This window comes from Rhinoderma darwinii, chromosome 10 (genome assembly GCF_050947455.1).
Source record: "Rhinoderma darwinii isolate aRhiDar2 chromosome 10, aRhiDar2.hap1, whole genome shotgun sequence".
Lineage (NCBI taxonomy): Eukaryota > Metazoa > Chordata > Amphibia > Anura > Rhinodermatidae > Rhinoderma > Rhinoderma darwinii.
Genome location: NC_134696.1, coordinates 102499694 through 102518051, shown reverse-complemented (window position 1 = coordinate 102518051; position 18358 = coordinate 102499694). Strand labels below are relative to the sequence as shown.

The following is an 18358-nucleotide window of genomic DNA, read 5'->3' as shown; positions in this document are numbered from 1 at the left end:
CGCCGAAAAAATTAAATGAAAACGCCAGAATCTCTATTTTTTGATCACCTCATCTCCCACAAAAAATGAAATAAAATGTGATCAAAACATCGCATGTACCCCAAAATGGTATAATTTAAAACTACAGCTTATCCCACAAAAAATAATCCCTCATACCACTTAATCAAATATAAAATAAAAACGTTATGGCTTTCGGAATTTGGCGACACAAAATAAATTGTATTTTTTACACTTAGGTTTTTACTTCTAAAAGTAGCAAAATATAGAAAAAACGATATATATTTAGTATCGCCGTAATCGTATTGACCCACAGAATAAAGTTAACATGTTGTTTTAATTACACAGTGAATTCTGTAAAAACGACGCGCAAAAAACAATGGCGGAATAGCTGTTTTTTTCATCTTGTACCCCACAAATCCTTTTTTTCCCGTTTCCTAGTACATTATATGGCACAATAAATGATGCTACGATAACCCACAACTCGTCCCGCAAAAATCAAGCCCTCATAGGACTATATATCGACGGAAAAATAAAAAAGTTATGGTTTTTGGAAGGTGGGAAGGAAAAAACAAAAATAAAAATCTGAAAAATGGCTGCGGCAGGAAGGGGTTAATGCACTCGCCCAATTAAAATAAACATGTTTGTTTGTCCGAGAGTGCATGTTTATCGTGGAATCTAGAGGAATAGCTTTGGGCCACATGAGCATTCGTCCGACAATTATTTCATGTCTATAAACCACTTTGAAATCACTACTGAACATAACAATTAGTCTTTTATCAGGAATGGCTCCACAACGAAATGTAAACTAGCTCCTCACCCGCGGTCATAGCCAATGTGAGCAGACAACAATTTGTGGGTTTCTTTTTTTTTTTTGCCGTTTAACTGCTTTATTTAAATATACGAACTTAGAGCATAACCAACAAACAAAGAAATTACTAGCAACATATCAAAAAATAATCCTCAAGGAAATGTATACAGCAGCAATTCCAAGATCACAACCCCCCCCCCCTCTCCCCCAGGCCAGATTGGAGGTAAAGAAAATTAAAAAAAAATTATATAAATAGTACATAAATCTAAGTAATAAATTGAAAAATAAATAAATATAATAAATAAATATAAATAGAAAAATAAATAAATATAATAAATAAATATAATACTTAAATATAATAAATTAATATAAATAATAAATAAATATAAAAATAAATAAATATAAATAATAAATAAATAAAGAACAACTAAATAAATAAATATATATATTTAGGAAACTGAACCAAGGCTTCCAATTAACCATAAAGCATCCTCCTTTTAGTGCAAAATGTGATTTTTCATAGAGAAGAGTCCTGTATACCTGCCCCTTCCACTCAAGAAAACTTGGAGTCCTAAATGACATCTACTTTTTAAGAAACTCAAGACGGGCCCAAAAACATAGTTGAAGAATCAACAGTACCTGGATATATGAATCATAGTCGAGTCTCCCAGCAGAACCAAAACTGTCAAATTCCACACAAAGTGGAACAATCTTTTTAATGAATCCCAGCACCTCAGTACAATATTGGTGTAACTTAGGACATCTCCAATGAAGGGGTATAAGATCTCCATCAGGAGTTCAACACTTCGGGAAAGCAATCATCGTTCTAAAACCCATTTTAACTAGTTTCTTTGGAGTATTATATAAATTTATTTATTACCATATCATGTGAAAATCGGTGAGCAGCATTAAGTGATACTCTCTCCATATTCCTATGGATAGATACCCATTCCACTTCTACTAGTAAATTGAAATTTATTTTTACTTCCAAAACACAAGTGTTTGTAACAAAGTGATATCACCTCATTATAATTTTTTTAACAGAACATCACCGATGGGAAAGGGTTTCATTCTGTATTTACACTTATCTTTAGTGGAAATCCAAGCGTGCAACAATTGAGAATATAATAACCAACCAGAGCTCGGGACACCAAATTCTAGCTAGAGAACTTGAAAAATCTTTAACCTCCCATATAAAAATAAATTAGAAATTTGTAGAATCACATATTTTACCCAGAAATGTACCTCTTTTATTTCATATCGGAGTGATTTCCAGATAACCCTCAGATCTAGTATATTCCTTGTTTGTAGCAGTATTTTAGAGTATAACTTTGGCAAAGGCTTCGTGGAATGAGGAGGTCTGGACGTCACTCCTGACTACAAAACTTGGAGAACATTACTCCACTGACCTGGCTCCTCCTCCTGAAGTATTAATCTATTAACTACTAGTACTAGTATTCCAATGTAGCAACTGTTGTAGTTGAGTGGCCAGAAAATAGAATAAAACGTCAGTAGCGCAAACTCACCTTCCTGAACTGCAAGGCATAATCTAGCATATTTGATGCGGGGGTGCTTGCCCCTCCATATGAGGTCATTAACAATAACTTCCAACATTTTATAAAAGTTTTTGGGGAACCAAATCGGTGCATTACCAAAAGTGTGGAGTACCAGAGGCAGAATAACCATTTTAACTAAGACTATACGTGAGGCGTATTGGGCAGCATTCTATTCCAGACCTTGACCTTCTGCCTCAGAATTCCAAATAGTAGAATATTCAAATGTACATAGTCTGTTAATGCTCTGAGGATTTTAATACCAAAGTATTGCATAGAATCCACCACTTGGAATTCAAAGCCTTAATTTGCTACAAAATTGGGGTCAAAGGCCAGCCACATTGACTTTTCCCAATAAATTTTTAGTCCCGCTAGGGCTCCAAACTGTTCAGAAATGTCAACGACATATCTCACCTCTAGAGCATCTCTAAGATACAATAGCATGTCATCAGCGTAAAGAGAAACCTTCTCTTCCACCACTTCCACCAGAAGCCCCCTTATTCGAGCATCAGCTCTTATTTTTGCAGCCACAATTTCGGTAAGTAAAATAAATAAAAGTGGAGAAAGAGGACTTCCATGGCGAGTACCCCGGAACAACTGGAAAGAGGGAGAATAGAATCCATCCATTCCTATTCTAGCTCTAGGGCCAGAATATAGTAACTTAATCCATTTAATAAAGTTTTCTCTAATTCCGAATCTCTTGAGCACCTTCCAGAGAAACCCCCACTCCACCGTATCGAACGCTTTTGGCTTCATCTAGTGATAGGAGCCCACCTTCTAAAAATATTTACCTTCCGTAAGAGATATTGTTGAAGGCCCTTCTAATATTACAATAGATTGATTTCTACGGAAGAAACCCAGTGTGGTCTGGGCCCAACCCTGAGGGAACAACTGCCACAAGGCGATTGGCCAAAAGCTGAGCCAAAATTTTTAGATCTGAATTTAAGAGAGATATCGGACAATAATGCATATATGTTGGATTCTTATATTTTTTAAGTATCAAGACAATAGAGGCTTCCTTCAATGAAGGTGGAAGCTTACCTTCGATAAAGGAATCAATACAGATGCTCTAATATCACTTCTTGATAGCAGATATAGCCCTCATATGGAATCAAGTCCATACCGGGTGCCTTATTCTGTGGGAGATTAACATATAACCTTATCTCCTCCAAGGTCAGGGGGCCTCAAAATTTTTCCTCCACTTACCAAACAGAGTGGGGAGATCCACAATTTCCAAATAACTAGAAATATCACCATCCAAAAAAATCAGCTTTAAATGAGTCGGCTCTTTTTTTTTTTTTTTAAATGCTATTTCAAAAAAAGTTGTGGACTTCTATTATACTTTGCATCATATCCCTCTTGGAAAAATACTGTAGTGTGCATGGGGCCTAAGAAGAAGAGAAAAAGGAGAGAGAAAAATGAGGAGGAACAGAAGAAGAAAGAGAAGCAGAGGAATGAGAACAAGAGGAAATTGAGAAGACTAAAATAAAAAAAAGAGAAGATGGATGAGAAGTAGAGGAATTATGAGTAGTAGTAGAAGAAGAAGAAGAAGAAGAAGAAGAAGAAGAAGAAGAAGGAGAAGAAAGAGAAGAAGAAGACAACGACTAAGAAGAAGAAGAAGAAGAAGAGGAAGAAGGAGAAGAAAAAGAAGAAAAAGGAGAAGAAGAAAAGGGAGAAGAAGAAGAGGAAAAAGAAGAAAGAGAATAAGGGGAAGAAGAGGATGAAAAGGAAGACAACTAAATAAGTCACCATTATCTATCTTTCAGCTTTTAGCAAGCTCAAACATATTGGGAACCTGTTTGCCATTTTCTGTGAACATGTCATCTGAAGAGTCTTTATCGTAGTTGTTGCAAAGACCACCACCAACCAATCATAATAAATAATCATGGAAAAGTCAGTGATTATTGTAAGACATATCCCAGACTAATATATACTGAATTTGTCACTATGTATTTACCTTGGAAAATCGAAATATTGGGAAAAGTCTTGAGAAGAACTTTTGACAGAAGAAGATATGTAAACACAATAGAAAAGCAATAACGTTCTTGTGGCACAGTTCTTGTTGGCTATTGACACTATGGGTCTTCAACACAGATCCCTAATCGACTCATGTGCCACCATGTGGTGCTTCCATGAGGCATGGCAATCTTCCTTAGTAGCAACTCAGAATACAGCATACCAAGATTTTTTTCCAAGAGGAACACAAAGGTACAATATGGGACCATAACATTCTTTGGTCACCATATTCGATGAGCCTCATATCTCAAATATGGCTGTGTGCATAGTGCCTGTTCTAGTATATTTCCTTCCATGATACCAGTTGGGCAAACCAAAAATAGCTACATCCAATATATATTCCAAACAGAACATATAATGCAAAACTATTTACCATACTTTCCCTCAAATATGAATTCAATATTAAGATAAGCTTAAAAATTCTAGTGTCAATTATTTCTAATTTTAATAACTTTTAGATTTTTTATTTTGGACTTAATAATTAGTGGTTAACAAGCTGTGCGACCTGTGACCCATATAGTCTATAAACAATGAGGTGAGGTCTGTCACCTACCCAATATATACATATTTATGTCTTCGTGCAGTAATTACCATCCCATACATTTCCACTTTGACAGATCCAATGAAGCACACTTGAGTATTTTTTCATTCTTAGATACAGTATTGAAGTAGGTCAAGTTGCCAACATTATATAGTGGAAATAGTGTAACTAAAGGTTCATTTAAAGATATAGACATAACCATCAAAGGTCTTGTAGAAAGGACCTCCAACTCCACAGAAAATTGTCTGTCATCCATGTTTAAATTAAAGCTTGGTGGTGAGACTTCACTAAAAGCTTCATCTAAGGATAAAATAAAGACTTTGGAAGCTCAGCATAACTTTTTGACAAAATAAATACTCAACTCTTGTGTTTCAATTCAGGAGATAGGAGTATGTTTCCCACCACTTGCTTTAATGGGATTTCCCAAAATACAACACTAATGGACTATCCATGAGGAAACAGTGGGGGGTCCGACCCCTGGTTTTCCACCAATTGGCAGAAATTAGGATCAATTCAGCCCCAGCTTAGTCCCATTCATTTGAACTTAATAAGCCAACATATAAAATCAATGTTAATGAACAAAGGTTGGAAAGTCAATTTGTTCATCTGTATTCTCCCTTCCAGTAACACAGTCCAGACTTCTCTCATCGATAGTTGGTGGAAACTATTCATAGTGGTAAAAAAGTTAATGTGCCATGATGGATTTTTTTCATCATTGAAAGGTGCGGTTCTGGAAAGTAGTTTATGACAAACAACAAATCTGGATCCCATCAATTGAAGCCCAGACCATGCCAGAGATCATGGCAGAGATCGGTTGGCAATTTGGCATTTTAACTTATGGTGTTGTCATCCAGAATGACAACCTTCACAGACCCGCCATAAACAACAAGTGAGACAGAAAACACCCATCTGAAATCCATAATGTATGATCAACTTAAAGCTATTGAGTTCTATTTCTTTTATATATCTAGAAAGATCCACACAATTCTTAATAACAAGATCAAATATTTAGAACCTACCTGAGGTTTGTGCAATCCACATCTCCAATGGATGCCTAATATACATTTAATAAGGACCAGGCACCAATAGATTTTTAGATGTCTCGTACTAGAGTAACACCCAAGCCAAGAGGCTTGGCTTCACATCAGAAATTATACAAGACCATAAAAAAACAATTTAGATATAATTTATTGTTGAGTTTTTTTTGTTGGTAATACAAGAAATAGAAACATTAAATCAACCTCAGTCATGAATGTCACTTAAAAGCAAGTTAATGCTTTGAAATATTTGATGATATGAGAAATTATGTCAGGCTATTGTAAAGTTCTGGTTCCTGCAATACCCACTAAAAAATCCAATCTGGATGGCACAATACACCTATTGGACCCCCTTTTTCCATCACTGTGGTTTGGGTTGAGGTACTCAGGATTTTGGTGCCCTAAGCTAGTCTTACGTAAGTGGAACTATTATACAATAGACTAGTTCGTAGATATGGTTGCTTGGAGAAATAACAATAGAAAGCATATGAAGAAATGTACCGATCAAGGTAGAATGGTGAACTAGATTAGCTGAGGTAAAGTAGACGTGAACAAACTAGCCAAAATCAATAAAGGAACTGAAGCAGATCTGGGATGCGGTACAGTGGTGCAATAAGAATAATAGTCAAGCAACCCGGGGTCAAAAAAGGGCAATAAGGGTATTAGGCAGTAGGGCACAAAGCTAACTCACATGCCATAACTGGCACAGAAGCCAGTGAGAAGCTCCTTACACAGAAGCTAGTGAGGCGCTCCTTCCACAGAAGCCAGTGAGAAGCTCCTTCCATGGAAGCCAGTGAGAAGCTCCCTCCACAAAAGCCAGTGAGAAGCTCCTTCCACAGAAGCCAGTGAGAAGCTCCTTCCACAGAAGCCAGTGAGAAGCTCCTTCCACAGAAGACAGTGAGAAGTTCCTTCCGCAGTAGCCAGTTAGAAGTTCCTTCCAGAGAAGCTAGTGAGAAGCTTCTTTCACAGAAGCCAGTGAGAATCTCCTTCCACAGAAGCCAGTGAGACACTCCTTCCAAAAAAGCCAGTGAAAAGCTTCTTCCACAGAAGCCAGTGAGACGCTCCATCCACAAAAGCCAGTTAGAAGCTCCTTCCAATGAGAAGCTCCTTCCAGAGAAGCCAGTGAGAAACTCCTTTCACAGAAGCCAGTGAGAAGCTCCTTCCACAGAAGCCAGTGAGAAGCTCCTTCCACCGAAGCCAGTGAGAAGCTCCGTCCACCGAAGCCAGTGAGAAGCTCTTTACACAGAAGATAGTGAGACGCTCCTTCCACAGAAGCCAGTGGAAAGCTCCTGTCACAGAAACCAGTGAGCAGCTCCTTCCACAGAAGCCAGTGAGAAGCTCCCTCCACAAAAGCCAGTGAGAAGCTCCTTCCACAGAAGCCAGTGAGAAGCTCCTTCCACAGAAGCCAGTGAGAAGCTCCTTCCACAGAAGCCAGTGAGAAGTTCCTTCCGCAGAAGCCAGTTAGAAGTTCCTTCCAGAGAAGCTAGTGAGAAGCTCCTTTCACAGAAGTCAGTAAAAAGGTCCTTCCACAGAAGCCAGTGAGACACTCCTTCCAAAAAAGGCAGTGAAAAGCTTCTTCCACAGAAGCCAGTGAGACGCTCCATCCACAAAAGCCAGTTAGAATCTCTTTCCATAGAAGCCGATGAGAAGCTCCTTCCAGAGAAGCCAGTGAGAAGCTCCTTCCACAAAAGCCAGTGAGAAGCTCCTTCCACTGAAGCCAGTGAGAAGCTCCGTCCACTGAAGCCAGTGAAAAGCACCTTCCACCGAAGCCAGTGAGAAACTCCTTCCACAGAGGCGAGTGAGAAGCACCTTCCACAGAAGCAAGTGAGACGCTCCTTCCACAAAAGCCAGTGAGAAGCTACTTCCATAAAATCCAGTGAGAAGCTCCTACCACAGAAGCCAGTGAGAAGCTCCATCCAGAGAAGCCAGTGAGAAGTTCCTTCCACAGATGCCAGTGAGAAGCTCCTTCCAAAGAAGCAAGTGAGACGCTTCTTCCACAAAAGTCATTGAGAAGCTACTTCCACAGAAGCAAGTGAGATGCTCCTTCCACAAAAGCCAGTGAGAAGCTCCTTCCATAAAAGCCGGTTAGAAGCTCCTACCACAGAAGCCAGTGAGAAGCTCCTTCCAGAGAAGCTAGTGAGAAGCTCCTTTCACAGAGGCCAGTGAGAAACTCCTTCCACAGAAGCCAGTGAGATGCTCCTTCCACAAAAGCCAGTGAAAAGCTCCTTCCACAGAAGCCAGTGAGAAGCTCCTTCCAGAGAAGCCAGTGAGAAACTCCTTTCACAGAAGCCAGTGAGAAGCTCCTTCCACAGAAGCCAGTGAGAAGCTCCTTCCACCGAAGCCAGTGAGATGCTCCGTCCACCGAAGCCAGTGAGAAGCACCTTCCACCGAAGCCAGTGAGAAGCTCCTTCCACAGAGGCCAGTGAGAAGCTCCTTCCACAGAAGCAAGTGAGACGCTCCTTCCACAAAAGCCAGTGAGAAGCTACTTCCATAAAACCCAGTGAGAAGCTCCTACCACAGAAGCCAGTGAGAAGCTCCATCCAGAGAAGCCAGTGAGAAGTTCCTTCCACAGATGCCAGTGAGAAGCCCCTTCCACAGAAGCAAGTGAGACGCTTCTTCCACAAAAGCCATTAAGAAGCTACTTCCACAGAAGCAAGTGAGATGCTCCTTTCACAAAAGCCAGTGAGAAGCTCCTTCCATAAAAGCCAGTGAGAAGCTCCTACCACAGAAGCCAGTGAGAAGCTCCTTCCAGAGAAGCTAGTGAGAAGCTCCTTTCACAGAGGCCAGTGAGAAACTCCTTCCACAGAAGCCAGTGAGACGCTCCTTCCACAAAAGCCAGTGAAAAGCTCCTTCCACAGAAGCCAGTGAGACGCTCCTTCCACAACAGCCAGTTAGAAGCTCCTTCCACCGAAGACGATGAGAACCTCCTTCCAGAGAAGCCAGTGAGAAACTCCTTTCACAGAAGCCAGTGAGAAGCTCCTTCCACAGAATCCAGTGAGAAGCTCCTTCCACCGAAGCCAGTGAGAAGCTCCGTCCACCGAAGCCAGTGAGAAGCTCCTTCCACAGAAGCCAGTGAGGAGCTCCTTCCGCAGAAGCCAGTGAGATGCTCCTTCCACAAAAGCCAGTGAAAAGCTCCTTCCACAGAAGCCAGTGAGAAGCTCCTTCCAGAGAAGCCAGTGAGAAACTCCTTTCACAGAAGCCAGTGAGAAGCTCCTTCCACAGAAGCCAGTGAGAAGCTCCTTCCACCGAAGCCAGTGAGAAGCTCTGTCCACTGAAGCCAGTGAAAAGCACCTTCCACCGAAGCCAGTGAGAAACTCCTTCCACAGAGGCGAGTGAGAAGCACCTTCCACAGAAGCAAGTGAGACGCTCCTTCCACAAAATCCAGTGAGAAGCTCCTACCACAGAAGCCAGTGAGAAGCTCCATCCAGAGAAGCCAGTGAGAAGTTCCTTCCACAGATGCCAGTGAGAAGCTCCTTCCAAAGAAGCAAGTGAGACGCTTCTTCCACAAAAGCCAGTGAGAAGCTCCTACCACAGAAGCCAGTGAGAAGCTCCTTCCATAAAAGCCAGTGAGAAGCTCCTACCACAGAAGCAAGTGAGATGCTCCTTCCACAAAAGCCAGTGAGAAGCTCCTTCCATAAAAGCCGATGAGAAGCTCCTACCACAGAAGCCAGTGAGAAGCTCCTTCCAGAGAAGCTAGTGAGAAGCTCCTTTCACAGAGGCCAGTGAGAAACTCCTTCCACAGAAGCCAGTGAGATGCTCCTTCCACAAAAGCCAGTGAAAAGCTCCTTCCACAGAAGCCAGTGAGAAGCTCCTTCCAGAGAAGCCAGTGAGAAACTCCTTTCACAGAAGCCAGTGAGAAGCTCCTTCCACAGAATCCAGTGAGAAGCTCCTTCCACCGAAGCCAGTGAGAAGCTCCGTCCACCGAAGCCAGTGAGAAGCTCTTTCCACAGAAGCCAGTGAGGAGCTCCTTCCGCAGATGCCAGTGAGACGTTCCTTCCACAAAAGCCAGTGAGAAACTCCTTTCACAGAAGCCAGTGAGAAGCTCCTTCCACAAAAGCCAGTGAGAAGCTCCTTCCACCGAAGCCAGTGATAAGCTCCGTCCACTGAAGCCAGTGAGAAGCACCTTCCACCGAAGCCAGTGAGAAACTCCTTCCACAGAGGCGAGTGAGAAGCACCTTCCACAGAAGCAAGTGAGACGCTCCTTCCACAAAAGCCAGTGAGAAGCTACTTCCATAAAATCCAGTAAGAAGCTCCTACCACAGAAGCCAGTGAGAAGCTCCATCCAGGGAAGCCAGTGAGAAGTTCCTTCCACAGATGCCAGTGAGAAGCTCCTTCCAAAGAAGCAAGTGAGACGCTTCTTCCACAAAAGTCATTGAGAAGCTACTTCCACAGAAGCAAGTGAGATGCTCCTTCCACAAAAGCCAGTGAGAAGCTCCTTCCATAAAAGCCGGTGAGAAGCTCCTACCACAGAAGCCAGTGAGAAGCTCCTTCCAGAGAAGCTAGTGAGAAGCTCCTTTCACAGAGGCCAGTGAGAAACTCCTTCCACAGAAGCCAGTGAGATGCTCCTTCCACAAAAGCCAGTGAAAAGCTCCTTCCACAGAAGCCAGTGAGAAGCTCCTTCCAGAGAAGCCAGTGAGAAACTCCTTTCACAGAAGCCAGTGAGAAGCTCCTTCCACAGAAGCCAGTGAGAAGCTCCTTCCACCAAAGCCAGTGAGAAGCTCCGTCCACCGAAGCCAGTGAGAAGCACCTTCCACCAAAGCCAGTGAGAAGCTCCTTCCACAGAGGCCAGTGAGAAGCTCCTTCCACAGAAGCAAGTGAGACGCTCCTTCCACAAAAGCCAGTGAGAAGCTACTTCCATAAAACCCAGTGAGAAGCTCCTACCACAGAAGCCAGTGAGAAGCTCCATCCAGAGAAGCCAGTGAGAAGTTCCTTCCACAGATGCCAGTGAGAAGCCCCTTCCACAGAAGCAAGTGAGACGCTTCTTCCACAAAAGCCATTAAGAAGCTACTTCCACAGAAGCAAGTGAGATGCTCCTTCCACAAAAGCCAGAGAGAAGCTCCTTCCATAAAAGCCAGTGAGAAGCTCCTACCACAGAAGCCAGTGAGAAGCTCCTTCCAGAGAAGCTAGTGAGAAGCTCCTTTCACAGAGGCCAGTGAGAAACTCCTTCCACAGAAGCCAGTGAGAGGCTCCTTCCACAAAAGCCAGTGAAAAGCTCCTTCCACAGAAGCCAGTGAGACGCTCCTTCCACAACAGCCAGTTAGAAGCTCCTTCCACCGAAGCCGATGAGAACCTCCTTCCAGAGAAGCCAGTGAGAAACTCCTTTCACAGAAGCCAGTGAGAAGCTCCTTCCACAGAATCCAGTGAGAAGCTCCTTCCACCGAAGCCAGTGAGAAGCTCCGTCCACCGAAGCCAGTCTGAAGCTCCTTCCACAGAAGCCAGTGAGAAGCTCCTTCCACAGAGGCCAGTGAGAAGCTCCTTCCACAGAAGCAAGCGAGACGCTCCTTCCACAAGAGCCAGTGAGAAGCTACTTCCACAGAAGCAAGTGAGACGCTTCTTCCACAAAAGCCATTGAGAAGCTACTTCCACAGAAGCAAGTGAGATGCTCCTTCCACAAAAGCCAGTGAGAAGCTCCTTCCATAAAAGCCAGTGAGATGCTTCTACCACAGAAGCCAGTGAGAAGCTCCTTCCAGAGAAGCTAGTGAGAAGCTCCTTTCACAGAGGCCAGTGAGAAACTCCTTCCACAGAAGCCAGTGAGACACTCCTTCCACAAAAGCCAGTGAAAAGCTCCTTCCACAGAAGCCAGTGAGACACTCCTTCCACAGAAGCCAGTGAGAAGCTCCTTCCACCGAAGCCAGTGAGAAGCTCCGTCCACCTAAGCCAGTGAGAAGCTCCTTCCACAGAAGCCAGTGAGAAGCTCCTTCCACAAAAGCCAGTGAGAAGCTACTTCCATAAAATCCAGTGAGAAGCTCCTACCACAGAAGCCAGTGAGAAGCTCCATCCAGAGAAGCCAGAGAGAAGTTCCTTCCACAGATGCCAGTGAGAAGCCCCTTCCACAGAAGCAAGTGAGACGCTTCTTCCACAAAAGCCATTGAGAAGCTACTTCCACAGAAGCAAGTGAGATGCTCCTTCCACAAAAACCAGTGAGAAGCTCCTTCCATAAAAGCCAGTGTGAAGCTCCTACCACAGAAGCCAGTGAGAAGCTCCTTCCAGAGAAGCTAGTGAGAAGCTCCTTTCACAGAGGCCAGTGAGAAACTCCTTCCACAGAAGCCAGTGAGACACTCCTTCCACAAAAGCCAGTGAAAAGCTCCTTCCACAGAAGCCAGTGAGACGCTCCTTCCACAACAGCCAGTTAGAAGCTCCTTCCACTGAAGCCGATGAGAACCTCCTTCCAGAGAAGCCAGTGAGAAACTCCTTTCACAGAAGCCAGTGAGAAGCTCCTTCCACAGAAGCCAGTGAGAAGCCCCTTCCACAGAAGCAAGTGAGACGCTTCTTCCACAAAAGCCATTGAGAAGCTACTTCCACAGAAGCAAGTGAGATGCTCCTTCCACAAAAACCAGTGAGAAGCTCCTTCCATAAAAGCCAGTGTGAAGCTCCTACCACAGAAGCCAGTGAGAAGCTCCTTCCAGAGAAGCTAGTGAGAAGCTCCTTTCACAGAGGCCAGTGAGAAACTCCTTCCACAGAAGCCAGTGAGACACTCCTTCCACAAAAGCCAGTGAAAAGCTCCTTCCACAGAAGCCAGTGAGACGCTCCTTCCACAACAGCCAGTTAGAAGCTCCTTCCACTGAAGCCGATGAGAACCTCCTTCCAGAGAAGCCAGTGAGAAACTCCTTTCACAGAAGCCAGTGAGAAGCTCCTTCCACAGAAGCCAGTGAGAAGCTCCTTCCACCGAAGCCAGTGAGAAGCTCCGTCCACCGAAGCCAGTGAGAAGCTCCTTCCACAGATGCCAGTGAGAAGCTCCTTCCACAGAAGCAAGCGAGACGCTCCTTCCACAAGAGCCAGTGAGAAGCTACCTCCACAGAAGCAAGTGAGACGCTTCTTCCACAAAAGCCATTGAGAAGCTACTTCCACAGAAGCAAGTGAGATGCTCCTTCCACAAAAGCCAGTGAGAAGCTCCTTTCATAAAAGCCAGTGAGATGCTTCTACCACAGAAGCCAGTGAGAAGCTCCTTCCAGAGAAGCTAGTGAGAAGCTCCTTTCACAGAGGCCAGTGAGAAACTCCTTCCACAGAAGCCAGTGAGACATTCCTTCCACAAAAGCCAGTGAAAAGCTCCTTCCACAGAAGCCAGTGAGACGCTCCTTCCACAGAAGCCAGTGAGAAGCTCCTTCCACTGAAGCCAGTGAGAAGCTCCGTCCACCTAAGCCAGTGAGAAGCTCCTTCCACAGAAGCCAGTGAGAAGCTCCTTCCACAGAGGCCAGTGAGAAGCTCCTTCCACAGAAGCAAGCGAGACGCTCCTTCCACAAGAGCCAGTGAGAAGCTACTTCCACAGAAGCAAGTGAGATGCTCCTTCCACAAAAGCCAGTGAGAAGCTCCTACCCCAGAAGCCAGTGAGAAGCTCCATCCAGAGAAGCCAGTGAGAAGTTCCTTCCACAGAAGCAAATGAGTTGCTCCTTCCACAAAAGCCAGTGAGAAGCTACTTCCACAGAAGCAAGTGAGATGCTCCTTCCACAGAAGCCAGTGAGAAGCTCCTTCCAGAGAAGCTAGTGAGAAGCTCCTTTCACAGAAGCCAGTGAGAAGCTCCATCCAGAGAAGCTACTGAGAAGCTCCTTTCACAGAGGCCAGTGAGAAACTCCTTCCACAGAAGCCAGTGAGACACTCCTTCCACAAAAGCCAGTGAAAAGCTCCTTCCACAGAAGCCAGTGAGACGCTCCTTCCACCGAAGCCAGTGAGAAGCTCCTTCCACCGAAGCCAGTGAGAAGCTCCGTCCACCTAAGCCAGTGAGAAGCTCCTTCCACAGAAGCCAGTGAGAAGCTCCTTCCACAAAAGCCAGTGAGAAGCTACTTCCATAAAATCCAGTGAGAAGCTCCTACCACAGAAGCCAGTGAGAAGCTCCATCCAGAGAAGCCAGTGAGAAGTTCCTTCCACAGATGCCAGTGAGAAGCCCCTTCCACAGAAGCAAGTGAGACGCTTCTTCCACAAAAGCCATTGAGAAGCTACTTCCACAGAAGCAAGTGAGATGCTCCTTCCACAAAAACCAGTGACAAGCTCCTTCCATAAAAGCCAGTGAGAAGCTCCTACCACAGAAGCCAGTGAGAAGCTCCTTCCAGAGAAGCTAGTGAGAAGCTCCTTTCACAGAGGCCAGTGAGAAACTCCTTCCACAGAAGCCAGTGAGACGCTCCTTCCACAACAGCCAGTTAGAAGCTCCTTCCACCGAAGCCGATGAGAACCTCCTTCCAGAGAAGCCAGTGAGAAACTCCTTTCACAGAAGCCAGTGAGAAGCTCCTTCCAGAGAAGCCAGTGAGAAGCTCCTTCCACCGAAGCCAGTGAGAAGCTCCGTCCACCGAAGCCAGTGAGAAGCTCCTTCCACAGAAGCCAGTGAGAAGCTCCTTCCACAGAGGCCAGTGAGAAGCTCCTTCCACAGAAGCAAGTGAGATGCTCCTTCCACAAGAGCCAGTGAGAAGCTCCTACCCCAGAAGCCAGTGAGAAGCTCCATCCAGAGAAGCCAGTGAGAAGTTCCTTCCACAGAAGCAAATGAGTCGCTCCTTCCACAAAAGCCAGTGAGAAGCTACTTCCACAGAAGCAAGTGAGATGCTCCTTCCACAGAAGCCAGTGAGAAGCTCCTTCCAGAGAAGCTAGTGAGAAGCTCCTTTCACAGAAGCCAGTGAGAAGCTCCATCCAGTGAAGCCAGTGAGAAGCTCCATCCAGTGAAGCCAGTGAGAAGTTCCTTCAATAGAAGCCAGTTGGAAGCTCCTTCAACAGAAGCCAGTGAGATGATCCTTCAACAGAAGTCAGTTTGAAGCTCCTTCAACAGAAGTCAGTTAGAAGCTCCTCCAACAAAAGCCAGTGAATAGTTCCTTCATACTGTGAGTCTTAAACTAGCGATACACTACAGATTTTGATTGCTCTAAAAGGATGTTTTAAACCTTTTTTTCTGACTGCCCGTGCCTTTTTGTGACACAAATGAGTATGACAGACTCTTACCTATCTATGGAAAAGTTGATCTGCCGTGTTGGATATTTCAGGCATCGGGTGCAGCCCTTGGAAGGTCATTCATGCCGCACAACAGATCTGCATCCCATCAATAGAAGCCAGACCATGCTGCAGATCAAGGAAGAGATTAATCAGCGATTTGTAATTTTAACTTAGTCCTCTTGCACAAGACCGAGTCCTATTCACTTTAGTTGGTGAATCGGGTCAGCGAAAACGGACCTGACTCTCTGATCCGTGGAATGTAGAATATGTCCTATCTTTCCACAGATCACGGACGGGACTCGGGCAACACACACGGTCGTGTGCATTAGGGCTTATAGAATTGTCATCCAGAACGACAACCTTCACAGACTGACCATGAATGACAAGCAGTGGTGCATTAAGTAGACCATATGCACTGAGCTGTTACCCCATCTCCACCGCCGCCCTGCCACGCCATAACTAATGTTAACATTACCTTTTTGTGCAAGCATTAACAAATGGGTGTTACGATTCCCCTTGACAAAGGGCTCTGTCCCTACATACTGACAGTCTCCAACCATCGTTGACAGTATCACACTGTGCTGGGACACATCTTCCTGACAAGAGGAATTGTATGTGGAATGCAAGAATTTCCTATAATAAACATGTCAGGAGAGGTGACAGATTCTCTATAAATCCAGTGACTCACAGGTGACGTCTTCTCAGATTGTGGTAGTTTTTTCCCTCTTTTCTTCTCCATCCGTTCCAGACTTCATTACGACTTCTCCTGGCCTTAACCCACTTCTGCAGAATTTGCAACTCAGATGTCTTTGGCTCCTCACTTTTCCAACATTTCCACACCTATAACGAAGATAAAATTATTATGGTACCACACACTGTTCCCCTAAATATAATAATATCATACACTGTGCCCCTGAATAAAATTGTGTCAAACACTGTAGTGTAAAGAACCACATACACAGTGGCCCCTGTAGATAGCGCCACACACAGCCTCTATAGATAGCATCACACACACATACCCTGTAGATAGCGCCACATAGCCCCCCTGTAGACAGCATCAGACATAGCCCCTGTAGATAATGCCACACAGCCCCTGTAAATAGCGCCACACTGACCCCATATAGATAGCGCCACACAGACCCCTGTAGATAGCGCCACACACAGACACCCTTTAGATAGCGCCACACACAGCTCCCTGTAGATAGCGCCACACAGCCCTCCTCCTTTTGTAAATAGTGCCACACAGTCCCCCTATATATAGTACCACACAGTCCCCCTTATATAAAATGCCATACAGCCCCCCCTTTTATATAGTGCTACACAGCCCCCCTTGTATATAGTGCCACACAGCCCCCCTCGTATATAGTGCCACACAGCCCCCTCCCTTGTATATAGTGCCACTTGTATATAGTGCCCTTTCCTTGTATAAAGTGTCACACAGCCCCCCTCTCTTGTAGATAGTGCCACACAGCCCCCCTTGTATATAGTGCCACACAGCTCCCCCTTGTAGATTGTGCCACACAGCCCCCCTTGTAGATAGTGCCATACAGCCCTCCTCTTGTATATAGTGCCACACAGACCCTCTCCCTTATATACAGTGCCACACAGATCCCCCCTTTTATATAATTCCATTGAGCCCCCACTCTATTATATAGTGCCACAGAGCCCACTTGAATTTAGTGCCACACAGACCCCTTCCCTTGTATACAGTGCCACGAAGCCATCCTCTATTTTATATAGTGCCACACAGCTTCCCCCTTGTATATAGTGCTACACAGCAATCCCCTTGTATATTGCCACATAGCCCCTGAAAATATATATATTGTACTTACCTTGCCCCGTTCCTGCGACGGACGGAGCGCTGCAATCCTCCGGGCAGGAAGCTTGCGCAGACCAGCGTGATGCAGTGAAGTCATCATGCCGGCCTGCACAGGGAGTCTTCCCAGCACCTTTTAGGCTGCAGGCCTGACGGGGCCTGCAGCCTATAGTATTCATTTGTATCTGTCCTGAAGATGCAGAAACAAGTGAATGTGGCTGTCGCTAGCATCAGAGCCCTTTCTGGTGCTAGCGATGACACTGGGCATAAGGGGGACTGTGCCGCCCCGGTGACACTGTCGGGCCGCCCGAACACCCCTTATGAGGATCTGCCACTGATGACAAGTCATTCAGAAAATGGCCATCTGAAATCCCTAATGTATGACCAGCTTTAGGATTTGATTGACTGGACTGCCGTGCAAGTGTGCTGACCACAACCTTGTAAACCAAACGATTACAGAAATAATTTATTAGAAATTTGAAAGACTTGAGAACCTGGTCTTAATTGGAGTTATCCCATAACTGAAAAATAGTGAAAGCAGGTACAATGTATGGACACCTTCCTGGATTTCTGCACTTTTTTTTCTTCTGTGATCTGTTGGGTAGAGGGGAGACGATCCTAAAGGAGTTGTCTAGTTTGTAAACCACATGTAAATAAGAAATGTTCTGTAGATCAGCTGATTGTGGATGAGAGAGGAAGGGAAACCTCAAGATCCGCTGTTATTATCCGCTGTTATTATTGGGGAAACCCTAAAAAATCGGTATACATAAATTAAGTCTTACATGATGTCCATTGAAATTATAGACACACCAGGTCCACTAGAGCGAAACCCACTCTTGCTTATAAAGGGAAGGCTTAATAGAGGGTTCCTCTTTATTACAATCATGCGCCCCAATAGGACACAAAAAAAAATGGTTGTCCACGGGGTTGTCCCCTTTGAAATATCCTCTAAAACATGGAAGACAAAACTAATTCAGAATTGATTAAAAATGGGGCAATGCCCATATATTATGATACACTTGCTTCATTGTCATTATCAGTTTGTAAGGCAATTAACCTATACTATATGAAGAAAGTATGTACCCCCTCCTCTTAATCAGTGAATTCCGGTGTTTCCTCCATCCCCCCAGTGTATAACATCCGGCACTCGCCCTGCAGTCACTTTACAGACATTAGTGATAGAACGGGTCGTTGTAAAGAGATCAGTGACTTCCAGCACTGTCCTGTAATAGGACGTCACCCGTGTAACAAGTCAGTTCCGGAAATTTCCTCCCTCCTAGATATTCAAACATCACCTGTGACTGATATTATTGTGGGGTGGAAGGAACAGCTGAAACACAGCCACGAAGTACAGACCACGTAAAGTTACAGAGCGAGGGGGGGCGAGCGCTGAGGAGCAAGTGCCGAAAAGTCACCAACAATCTGCTGACTCCATAACTACAGTGTACAGACCTCCTC

The 18358-nt window shown here is 44.7% G+C and overlaps 1 protein-coding gene across 1 annotated transcript in view; it reads right to left on the bottom strand.

The window, feature by feature from the left end:
• LOC142662703 (IgGFc-binding protein-like) overlaps positions 1-7022 on the bottom strand; it is an 86320-nt gene extending 79298 nt beyond the window's left edge. Inside the window, exons 1-3 of the mRNA XM_075840917.1 lie at positions 6647-7022; positions 4969-5218; positions 3568-3602 (exon numbers count right to left, since the gene is read on the bottom strand). Of these exons, the coding sequence (XP_075697032.1) occupies positions 3568-3602; positions 4969-5218; positions 6647-7022 (661 nt within the window). The remainder of the gene's footprint in view (positions 1-3567; positions 3603-4968; positions 5219-6646) is intronic.
• Positions 7023-18358: the final 11336 nt, after the last annotated feature.